Below are 11578 nucleotides of genomic sequence, written 5' to 3'. Positions count from 1 at the left end.
AGGAACCGTCACGGGCTCAGAATCGGCCCCCCACGGGCGGGGGAGGCATCACGGAGGGGGGGGACACACACGGGACACGCGGGGTTTTCGGGGTGCGCAGGGGTCCCGCACACGCCGTTCCCACGGGCACGGTCCCGCACGCACCATCCCACGCCCGCAGACCCCCACGCGGCTGCCGGGCACGGGTGGGGACCCCCCCCCAGCCCCGGGTGGGACCCTCCGGGCTGGCGCTGGGGCCGGTTGGGAGCTGGAAACAGCCCCCCCCCCCTCCCCCCAGCAGGAATGGGTGGGGGTCCCTGTGTCTGTCCAGGATTGGGGGTCCCCCTGTGTACGTGCGGGATCGGGGTCCCCCTGCCTGTGCACCCCACCCTGCAAACCAGGGTGGCCTGGGGCTCGGTGGGTGGTGGGTCCCTGTGGCATCTATATGGGGCCAAATCCGTGACCTTGGGGTCACCCAGACAGTGCTGAGAGTGGGGGGCAGCACCCCCCCATTCCCCTCCCCGAGCTGGGGGGGGGGGGTTTCTCTGTGTCCCCGAAGAAGGACCCCACCATTCCCACCCCCCCTCCCGGGCAGAGCTGGAGCGTGTGACCGGGGGGCCGCACACACATGCACACACGTGTCCCCACGCAATTCAAGTGGGGGGGCCACGTTCCTCTCCCCCCCCTTTTTGGGGTGGGACTATGCAAACGAGAACCCCTTCATATCCCCCCATCCCCATCCCCTTCGCCTCTCTACCCCGGCGGTGCCTCGAACGTGGGGGGAGACGAGGACGGTGGGACCATGAGGGTGCACGGGGGTGATCGCGGTGTTGGGGACCCTCCTGGTCTTGGCTACGGCTCAGCGGCGTAAGTAGGGTTGGGGGTCCTTGGGGGGGGGGGGCAGCATCTAGAGCTTGACATGGGAGCAGTCGGGATGGTCCCGGCTGGCGAGGGGGCTCACAGGATCCGGGGGGCAGCTGCCCCCTGGATCCCGCGAGCCCCCTCACCGGCCGGGACCATCCCCATCTCCCTGGGGATTGCGGGGTCCATCGGTAGGAGCGGATCCCCCCTCTCAAAGCCAAATCACATGGGGAGCAGGATTAGACCCTGCTAATCCCATGCGTGGGGGCTGCTTGGAGTACATGGAGGGGGCTCGTTGTGGGGTCCCCGTCCCTTTGTGGGATGTTGGGGGAGACCTACAGCCCTCCAGGAGTGGGGTGGGATGTGGGGGTCCCCATCCCTCTGTGTTGGTGCTGTAAATGGGGAGGGGACCCCCATCCGTCCGTGAGGGAGGGGAGACAGAGGGGACCCGGTAGCCCCCTGCGAGTGAGGGGACATGGGGGGAACCTGGCAGCCCCTTTGGAATGGGGGGGGGACATGGAGGGGACCCGGCAGCCCCCAGCGAGTGGGGGGCCGTGAGGAAGGTGCTCAACTCGTCCTGCCCGGGGCTGCCAGCGCCGGCTCAGCTGAGAGTCACATGAAAAGGCTTTGGGCAGCGTTCGACGCCATGTGATGGGCTTTGCCCCGCGCGTGGCTTGGCCCGAGCCCGTCACGAGGACCCCAGGGTCCCCAAGGGTCCCTGCGGTCGGGGGGGGGGGACCCGGCTGGACGCCCCGTGGGGCTGGCAGCGCGTCACCGGGGGTCTTCCCGGCCGGTCGGGGTGGTTGGCGGCCACCCCGCGCCGGTGCTCCGGGTGCCACACGCGCCCTCTCGCCCTTCTACCACAGGAGCCGGTGGCCGGAGCCGTGGTCGGAGTCAGCCCTGGAGCGGGCGGCCGGCGCCTTTCCGGAGCTGGGACTCGGGGCTGTACCGGCCGTGGCAGGAGGGGACGCCGCGACAGCGGGACTGCTGGAGAGGTGGGTGCCGGGACGGGCGCCGGAGACCGTGCTGGCCTTCGGCGCCGTCCCTGAGCCACGGTCCCCGTGCCTGGCAGGTGGCGATGTCACCTTTGACATCAGCAACGATGCTCCCACCATGGCGGGTGCCGAGGCCACCTTCTCCATCGCCCTCCGCTTCCCCAGCACCCAGGCGGTGCTGCCCGACGGCCGTGTCGTCTGGAGCCAGAACTGCACCGTCAACGGTCAGTGCCCACCCAAACCCCCTCACCAGCACCCGGACCCCCCCACGCCGCGCCCCCCCCCTCACCCTCTGCTCCCCGCAGGCACCCGCGTCGCCCAGGGTGAGCCCGTCTTCCCGGAGCAGCCGGCCGAGGGCACGGATAGCGTCTTCCCCGACGGGCAGCCGTTCCCCCCCAGCACCGGGGGCAAGCGTGGAAAATTCGTCTACGTCTGGTGGACGTGGGGTGAGGCCGGCACCGACCCCCGCCGGGGTCTGGGGGGTCTCCAAGGAGGTGTCTGACCCCCCCCCGTCCCACAGGGCGCTACTGGCAGGTGGTGGACGGTGCCGCGTCCCGGCTGACGGTGAGCACGGCGGGGGTTGCCCCTTGGCTCCTACACCATGGAGGTGGTCGTCTACCACTACCGCGGCCGCCAGAAGTTCATCCCCATCGGCCGCGCCAGCACCCAGTTCAGCATCACCGGTGGGTGCCGGGGATGGGGGGGGGTGGCAGGGGAACCCCAGCAGGGAGGGCGAGCTGACGGCACCCCGTGTGTGTGTCCCGTCCCCCCCCCCCCAGACCAGGTGCCCTTCGCGGTGGACGTGGCGCAGGTGCAGGACACGGCGGAGGGCGACGGGCGCTTCGTGCGCAACCGCCCCGTGGCCTTCACCGTGCGGCTGCACGACCCCAGCCGCTACCTGCGCGACGCCGACATCTCCTACTCCTGGGACTTCGGGGACCAGAGCGGGACCCTCATCTCCCGCAGTGCCACCGTCACCCACACCTATCTGGAGACCGGGTCCTTCGCCGCCCGCCTGGTGCTGCAGGCGGCCATTCCCCTCAGCCCCTGCGGCACCTCCGCGGCCCCCGTCGTGGACCCCACCACCGGCTCGCTGCCGTCGGCGGGACCCACGGCCACGCAGCCCGTCGGCACCACGCCGGGGGGGCAGAGCACCGCCGGGACACCCAGCACCGGTAAGGGAGCACGGAGCAGCCCCCCTCTCTACGGGTGCTGGGTGTCCGGGGGTCCCAGGGGTGCCCCCTGCGAGGGGTGCCCTCCCCATCCTTGCTCTGCTCGCAGTACCCGCAGCCTCCGGCTCGCCGGCGGAGCCCACGGGGGGATCGGCGGCCGTGCCCTCGGACCCCGCCGTCACCGAGCCCTCGGACCCTGCCGTCACTGAACCCGTCCTCGTGGCGCTCAGCACCCTGGCGGATGCTGCCGGCGGAGCCGCGGGGTACCGACCCCGCTGCTGTCTCCGCTGCGGCGTCCGCGGACCCCCTGCTCCCCACCTCGGCGACTCCAGCCGGGGACGTGCTGGGCACCTCGGCCCCCGCAGCCACGGAGGGAACGGTGGCTGCAGGTGGGTGCTCCCCCCAGGTCAGGGGGTGACGGGCCACGTCTGGGGGGTCCCCGAGGGCTCAGTCCCCCCCCTCGCCCTTCCCCAGCCTCTTCCCTGCCTCCTGCTTCTCCTGCAGATGCGGCTGCAGCCGGAGCCACGGTGGGAGCCACAGCCGGAGCCACAGCTGGAGCCACGGCGGGAGCCACAGCCGGAGCCACAGCTGCATCTGTAGCTGTGTCTGCAGCTGGAGCCACAGCTGGATCCACAGCTGAATCCCTGGTTGAAGCCACAGCTGGAGCCACAGCTGAATCCCTGGTTGAAGCCACAGCTGGAGCCACGGCTGGAGCAACAGTGGGAGCAACCGTGGGAGCCACGGCTGTATCCCTTGCTGCTGCCACAGCTGGAGCAACAGCTGGAGCCACAGCTGCCCCCGACAGCACTGCCGAGCCGCTGGTGCTGGTGAAGCGCCAGGCGCCAGCTGCCGATTCCACCGGCTGCATCTTGTACCGCTACGGCACCTTCTCCACCCAGCTCGACATCGTCCGTGAGTGCCGGGCGGGGGGGGGCCGGAGGGGGGGCCTGGGGTGGGGGGCTGAGCCCGCTCCGACACCGCGTCCCGTTGCAGAGGGGATCGAGAGCGTGGCCATCGTGCAGGTGGTGCCGGAGAGCAGCGAGAACAGCGTGGAGCTGACGGTGACGTGCGAGGGGAGGTGAGGGCAGCCGGGGCTCCGGCCGGCGGCCCCGGCACAGGGACGGGACAGGGACCACGCGTTGGGGCTGGAGGTGGGGGGGGGGGGGGTCCGCAGCGGTCTGACCCCTGCCCGCAGCCTGCCCGAGGAGGTGTGCACCGTGGTGGCGGACGCCGAGTGCCAGACGGCGCAGACGCAGACGTGCTCGGCCGTGGCACCGGCCCCCGGTTGCCAGCTCGTGCTGCGCCAGGACTTCAACCAGTCCGGCCTCTACTGCCTCAACGTCTCCTTGGCCAACGGCAACAGCCTGGCCGTGGCCAGCACCCGCGTCGCCGTCGGAGGTGGGAGCGGGGCCGGGGGGGGGTGGGCTGGACGAGGGGGTGTCCCGTGGGACCGAGGGGTGCTGAGCTGCCTTTGCCCGCAGGCGCTGCCCCGGCTGCCGGCAGGACCACGATCTTCGTGGGGCTGGTGCTCATCGCCACCGCCCTGGGCACCGCTGCCTACACCTACAGGTCAGGCTGGGGAGCGGGGGGGGTGTACCGTGGCGGCAGGGGGGGGGGCACGGTGGCATCTGGGGTCCACCACGACCTGGGGACCGCCGCCACGGTCCCACCGGTACCGCCGCTAACCCTCTCGCTGCGTCTCTGCCCCACAGGCGCGTGAAGTACAGCCCGCTGCTGGCTGCGGCCCCCCCGGCCCCCCGACCCCGGAGCTGGCTGCCCCCCAGCTCTGCCCTCCGCCTCCTGCTGCATCAGGCCTTCAGGCGGGCCCCCAGCGGCGAGAGCAGCCCCCTGCTCCGTGCCAACACCGTCTAGGCCCCCCCCGCCCCGTGCCACCCCCCCGCCTGGCCCGAGCCCCCAGGACCGGGGGGGGCCGTGGGTGGTGGTGGGGGACGCGTGGCTCCGGTCTCGCCGCCACCGAGATTAAAGGCTCAGCTCAGCCGGGGCCTCCGCCTGGTTGTGTGTCTTGGGGGGGGGGGGGTTTGGGGGTCCGGGGCACCCGCATCCTGGTGGGGGGGCCGGGGCTGAGCCCGCTGCCCCCCACAGGCGGCACAGCCAGCATCGGTCTCACCACCAGCTTTATTACTGCAAGAGGCACTTGAAATTGGGGGGGGGTAGGCAATAAATAGGGTGGGGGGGCCCGGTGGGGCGGGGGGCTCCAGCCACCGCGGCACACACGGGCACAGGGGGGGCCTCACGCAGCCCCCCCCACCACCCTGGCACAGCACCCATGGGGTCCGAGCACCCCTGGGTGAGGGGGGGGCACAGCTGCTACCCGCCCCTGCTAGGAACACATGGATTGGGGGGGGGGTTGGTCCCATGTCCCCTGCCCGGGCGCAGCTCGGGGGGGGTCTCCCTCCCCCATCCTGGGCCCCTCAGGCCTCGGGGGGGCCCTTCTTAAGGCCGAAGAAACTGGAGGAGCGGGGCGGCGCGGCCATGAGCATTGGCGTCTGGTTCTTGTGGGTGATCTTGATCTGCAAGAGAAAGGCTGGGGCTGGGGGGGCCCCCCACACCCTGGGGGGTCCCCAAGGTGCTTGGCGAGGGTGGGGGGGCCGCCGGCTCCCTAGGGCTTGGGAGGGCGGGGGTCCACGTACCGTACAGGGCGGCTGCATCCAGGGCTCCCCATCGATCTGCATGGGTAGGGGCTTCAGCGTCCTGCAAAAAACACCCCCCTGGCTCAATCGCTGCCACGGCCTGTGCCCCCCCCCACCCCCGGCCCCCCCCCAGCTCACCGCAGGGTGATCTCAGAGCAGGTCGCCAGCCGCTTGCCCGCGCTCTTCAGCCCGGTGTAGATCTGCCCCATCTCCAGCACCCCCTCCAGCCCCACCACCTCCAGCCGCCGGTCGCTCAGATCTGGGGGGGGGGAGAGCAGAGTTGGGGGGTCAGGGCGGCGCAGGGGGACAAAGGAGGAGGAGGAGGAGGGTTCCCCGCGCCGCCCCACGCACCCTGCACGCAGGTCTTGAGGGTCTCGGCGTCGGTGATGGCCGGGGGCTGCCCGGCGCTCGGTGCCTTCCTCGCCTCTCCAAGCGCCCGCTTGGTCTCGCCCCAGAGGTTGGAGCCTCCGTGCATGCTGGGGATGTTCAGCACCGCCAGCCCCGCCAGGGACCCGCTCAGGTCCAGGGGGGTCCCGCAGCACTGTTGGGGGGGGCAGGGGGGGCACGTCAGGGTAGGGCAGGGCAGCCCCGGCCCCCCCCAACCTCCCGCCCCGGGATGGGGGACCCCTCACCTCCACGCTCAGACACTCCTTGAGCTTCTTGCAGGTGGCAAAGATGGTTTCGGAGGTGGCGAACTCGAGGTACCACAGCTTGTTCTTCATCCTGGGGGGGGGGGGGGGAACGGACACGACACGGTGTGGGGGGGCCGGGGGAGGACACGGGGACATGCCATGGGGAGAGCCGCGTCCCAACCCCCCCACCTGCTGTTGAACTTCTCCGGGTACTTCTCCCGCATGACGTGGAAGCGATGGGCGATGGAGGCATCCTGGGGGGGGGCAGAGGGGGGGATGAGGTCCTGGGAGGGGGCGACTGGGGGTGTGATGTGCCCCCCAACCCCCCCCTCGCCCCACGCACCACTCCGATGGAGAAGTAGTTGTTGATGATCTCGTAGGGCACCGGGTCCCCCGCGGCCGCCGGGTCCTCGGGCAGCACCTGCAGCCGCCATCGGTCCATCTGCACCAGGCTGCTGCTCTCCATCTCCCGCAGGATCTTCACCAGGTCCTCCCCTGTGTACCCTGCCATGGGGGGGGGGCCAGGGGATGGGGTGGGTGGCTGGGGGGTGCGTGTGCATGTCCCCCCCCCACCCCATCCTGCCCCACTCACCTCCCCCCCAGCGCAGGCAGCGGGCCAGGTCGTTGCCAGTCCCCAGGGGCAGCACGGCCACGGGGGGCCGGCGAGGCAGGTTGGCTTTATCTGCAAGGAAAGGGGGGGGGGTCAGGGGGGGCGAGGAGGGGTCTGGGCGGGGCAGCACCCAGCGGTGGGGTGGGCAGCACCCACCGATGGCATCCAGGATCCAGCCCACGGTGCCATCCCCGCCGCACACCAGGATCCGAAAATCTGGCACGTCCCGGAAGAAATTGAGCCTGGGAGGGAGGGAGGGATGGAGGAGGAGGGGGGTCAGGGCAGGGTTGCCCCCCCCCTCCCCGGGCACCCCACTGCCCCCCCCAGCCCCACTCACCCGGGGGTGGGTCCTCCCTGCTGCAGGTTATAAACCTGCCGGGGGTTGAGCAGATACTGGAACTTCCGCAGCACCCTGGGGGGAAAGGGGAAATGGGGGGGCTGGGGGGGGCCAGGCGGCCGCCAGAACGAGCCCACTTAGAACCCCCAGGCCCCCCCTTACCTCTCCCCCTGCTTCCCTCCGCTCTTTGGGGTTGACGAAGACAAGGAGCGGGTGGGTGTTGGGCACGGGGCTGACCTGCGGGGTAGGGGGGGGGCCGGGGGGGGTAAGGGCTCTGCCCCGGTCCCCAGGGATGGGGGGGTGCGGGGGGGGGGGAAGCGGGAGGGGGACACCCTGCTCACCCGCAGCGCCTGGCCCTCCGGGGTGGTGAAGACCTGCGGCATCTCCTCCGCCGGCGTCCCGCTGCCCTCCCTTTGGCTGTCCTGCCTCTCCTGCCAGCACCGGCGGCAGCCCCGGCTCAGGGGGGGGCCTGGGGGCACAGCCCCCCCCGCAGGGGGTCCCAGCAGCATCCCGAGGGGGGCACTCACCAGCAGGACGGGGTAGATGGCGGCGGGGGGCAAGATGTGGTCCCGCAGGATCCCGCAGTCACAGGCGGGGGGCACGAGGGGCAGGCACTCTTCGTGGATCTGGGGGCAGAGCGGGGTGAGGGGGGCCGGGGGGGGGGCCAGGAGGACCCCCCCCCCCCCCACCGCCGCAGGGATGCGCCCACCTTCAGGTGACACCAGACGCAGTGCAGCCCCGTCAGGCTCTGGAAGCTCTTGATCTTCTTCTGGCACTGGCCGCACTTGCCGGCCTCGCAGCCGCCCTTCACCCAGACGTGAGCCTGGACCTGCGCACGGCCCCCCCCGCGTCACCCCGCGTGTCACCCCCCCGATGGGGGGCCGGGGGGTGGCTCAGACACTGTGTGTCGTCGTCCCCCCACCGTGTGGGGTGGGAGGGGTGGATGGGTGGACAGACGGACAACTGCGCAGCCGGATGCATGACTTGAGAGAGGGGCGGACGGACGGACAGGCGGATGGACGGGCAGAAGGAGGTGGCTGGGTGGGGGGGAGCAACGGGCAAGAGGCCAGAAGGACGGGTGGGTGGACGGATGGACAGACGGACGGATGCACGGATGGACAGGCGGACGGACGGACAGGCGGATGGACAGATGGACGGACAGGCGGATGGACGGATGGACAGACGGATGGACGGACGGACAGGTGGACGGACGGACAGGCAGACGGATGGATGGACAGACGGATGGACGGACAGACAGGTGGACGGACGGACAGGCAGACGGATGGATGGACAGACGGATGGACGGACGGACAGGTGGACGGACGGACAGGCAGATGGATGGATGGACAGATGGATGGATGGACAGATGGATGGATGGACAGACGGATGGATGGACGGACGGATGGACGGACGGACAGGCGGCCGGGGGGGACCACTCACGCCGGCCTCCTTGCGGGACTTGGCGTAGGTGCTGATGCAGCTGGGGGGGGCCCGGCGGGCGCAGCGCTCGTGGACCGTGAACTTGCAGACTGGGGGGGGGGGGGGGGGAAACGGGGATGGGGGCGGGGCTCAGCCCAGGCCCCGCCCACGCACCCGGTTCTGCCCCCCCACCCCTCCCACACCCCCCCACCCCAATCACAGCACCACCACATCCAGCCGGTCAGCCAATAGCAACCCACCCTCACAGCTGAATGGCTGGTTTTCAGGTGGGTGGGGCTTATGCACCGACCACACCCATATGGGTGGGGCAGGGCGGAGCTTTCCCCACAGCTGGGGGCAGCGGAGGAGTCTCCTGCCACAGCTGGATCCAGAGCATCCCTGTCCCTGTCCCCATCCCCATCCCTGTCCCCATTCCCGTCCCTGTCCCCGTCCGGGTCGGACCACCACCCCCGGTCCCCACCACGCCCACGCCCCGTCCCCACCCTTGTCCCCATCCCGATTCTTGTCCCCTCCCCATCCCCACTGCATCCCCCTCCTGCTCCGTCCCCACCCTTATCCTGGTCCGACCACCATCCCTCTCCTATCCCATCCCCATCGTCCCCACCGCATCCTCATCCCCGTCCCCATCCCATCCCTGTCCCCATCCCCACCGCATCCTCATCCCCGTCCCTATCCTGGTCTGACCGCCATCCCCATCCCATCCTCATCCCGTCCCCATCCCTATCCCCATCCCTGCTGCATCCTCATCCCAATCCCTGTCCCGGCCTGACCGCCGTCCCCGTCGCCGCTCACAGGTGCAGCACAGCCCCTGCTTGCGCAGCCCCACCAGCAGCGTCTCGCACACGTTGCAGTACACGGGGCGGTTGAAGTGCTTCAGGCGCCACATGTGCTGCCCGTCGTCCTTCATGTGCTGGGGGGGGGCGGAATGGACACGGACACAATTAGGGGGGCCCCAGCCAGGCAGAGGCGGGGGGGGGGGCCCGGCGCAGTGGCATCCCGGTACTCACCACCTCCAGGCCCAGCAACACCAGCAGCGGGATGTTGGTGACCCCCCCACGGAGCCACTCGGCCAGCGACACCGTCCCGCTGCCGTCGTAGTCGATCTCCCGCATCATCTCCTGCAGGATCTGGGGGGACGCGGGGCTTCAGCGGAGGTGGGGGGGACACGGACAGCCCCCCGCCCATCCCAGCATCCTGGCCCCGCTCACCGGCTTCAGCTCCGTGACATCCCAGTCCAGGTACTGGGCCACCCGCATCATCTGGGTGATGATCCGATCCACTTCCTGGGGGGAGAGTGTCAGTGCGGGGGGGGGCTCGGCCGCAGCCCCCCCTGCCCGGCACTCACTGAGCTGTCCAGGAGCCCGTTCCCATCCTTGTCGTACAGCTTGAAGGTGACTGCGGGGGGGGGGACACAGCGGTGTGAGGTAAACCCGGCAGGTCCCTGGGGACGCCTGAGCCGCCCCCCCCCCACCTGGGAGGACCCCCCCCAACTCACACTCCAGCTTGTCCTCAGGGCGTCCCCCCTCCAGCAGCGAGAAGTAGCAGGAAACGTCGTTAATGCAGACGAGGTCGCTGCCTGCGGGGAGAGACCGTGATGAGACCCTGGGGGTGCCCTGGCCCCCCACGACCCCCCCACCCCACCAGCCCCCCCCCTCACCATCCCGGCTGCCCAGCGGTGGTGCGGCCCCGCTCTGGAAGGAGGCGAAGAGATGGCGGCAGAGCGGCTCTGGAATGTCGTCTGCTTCCAGGTAACTCCTCAGGAATAGCGTGAACCCCTCAAAATCGACGCACTGGTGGGAGGGGGGGCAGAGTCAGGATGGGGAGCGGGGGCCAGCAGGCAGCCCCCCCCCCCAGCAGTGCCATTCCCGGGAACACACCGGTGGGGTGCCGGGGCCTCACCTCTCCCTGGCGGTGCCGCGACAGGGTCCCGCCACCGTAAAAATCCTGCAGCACGTCCTGCACCTTCCTGCTGCTGTCTGGAGAGCGGAGACACCCATGAAACCGCTCCGGTGCGTGCACACGCGTGCGCCCAGCCCGGACACACGCGTGCACCCACCTCAGACACACGCGCGCCCACCTCGGACACACGCGTGCAAGTGGGCAAATGCGCGGGTCGCACAACGTGCGAGGCCGCCCGCACGCGCCCGCGTGCAAAAGCCGCCGCCGCGCACGAGGCTGCTGCGGAACGCGAGCGTGCGAAGCCCGCCCCGGGTGTGCGAGGCCGTGTAAAGCCCCCCCCCCCATCCTAGAACACCCCCCCCCCTATACTTACAGTCCAGGTATTTCTGCAGCTGGGCAAACTCCTGGGGGCTAAGGGTAGCCCAATCCCGGTTTTCCTCCATGGCTGCCTGCGGGGAGAGGTCGCGATAACGGGGACGCCCACGGTTCTGCGGCGGGTGACGGGAAAGGGGGTGCGTTGGGGGTGGACGCCCCCAACGCACCCCCTTTCCCGTCACCCGCCGCAGGCCCGGGGGGGTGTACGGTTCCGCACAGAGCCGGATGCCCGTGGCGGGGGGGGGGTGGATGAATTTTTAACCCCAACTGGCAAAAAAAAAAAACCCCACAACACCCACTTGGGGATGGGCACCCATGGGTGACGGGGAGGGGGGGGGGATGACACGGATACCCCCCCTCCCCCAGTGTATTCCCCCCCCCCCCCCCCAGTAACTCCCGCTTCCCAGCCCGTACCTGTCGGGTCCCGGCAGCGGTGGCTGGGCCCGGCCCCGTGACATCACGGCCCGACGGGGCGGGGGCGGCACCGGCACCGGTGTGGGTGTGGGGGGGGGCACCCCCCCATCTCGGGGTTGGGGGATTCCGCGGTCGCCACGGAGATGGACCCTTGAGGGGTGGGGGTGTCTGGCCTCGTACCCCCCCCGGCGGGGGATGCCATGGCAACCTCGA

At 70.8% G+C, this 11578-nt stretch overlaps 2 protein-coding genes across 2 annotated transcripts; one reads left to right on the top strand and one right to left on the bottom strand.

The window, feature by feature from the left end:
* The first annotated feature begins 913 nt into the window (after positions 1 to 913).
* On the top strand, positions 914 to 5010 carry PMEL (premelanosome protein). The gene is given in 14 exon segments (XM_052809416.1): positions 914 to 1031; positions 1707 to 1835; positions 1913 to 2059; positions 2141 to 2281; positions 2356 to 2417; positions 2419 to 2518; positions 2615 to 3010; positions 3117 to 3268; positions 3270 to 3396; positions 3512 to 3919; positions 4001 to 4085; positions 4203 to 4405; positions 4489 to 4576; positions 4720 to 5010. Coding segments are annotated over 14 exon segments (2316 nt in total). The 3' UTR covers positions 4880 to 5010.
* Positions 5011 to 5125: 115 nt separating this feature from the next.
* On the bottom strand, positions 5126 to 11561 carry DGKA (diacylglycerol kinase alpha). The gene is given in 25 exon segments (XM_052810139.1): positions 5126 to 5538; positions 5659 to 5719; positions 5797 to 5917; positions 6010 to 6199; positions 6291 to 6381; positions 6480 to 6544; positions 6634 to 6794; positions 6883 to 6972; positions 7057 to 7142; positions 7238 to 7312; positions 7400 to 7428; positions 7430 to 7474; positions 7579 to 7668; positions 7765 to 7863; positions 7947 to 8066; positions 8678 to 8766; positions 9470 to 9587; positions 9685 to 9804; positions 9886 to 9960; positions 10023 to 10072; positions 10173 to 10253; positions 10335 to 10467; positions 10577 to 10653; positions 10950 to 11025; positions 11366 to 11561. Coding segments are annotated over 24 exon segments (2235 nt in total). The 5' UTR covers positions 11020 to 11025; positions 11366 to 11561; the 3' UTR covers positions 5126 to 5439.
* Positions 11562 to 11578: the final 17 nt, after the last annotated feature.

Source organism: Harpia harpyja, chromosome 15, assembly GCF_026419915.1.
Source record: "Harpia harpyja isolate bHarHar1 chromosome 15, bHarHar1 primary haplotype, whole genome shotgun sequence".
Classification (NCBI taxonomy): Eukaryota; Metazoa; Chordata; class Aves; order Accipitriformes; family Accipitridae; genus Harpia; species Harpia harpyja.
This window is presented reverse-complemented; position numbering and strand designations above follow the sequence as displayed.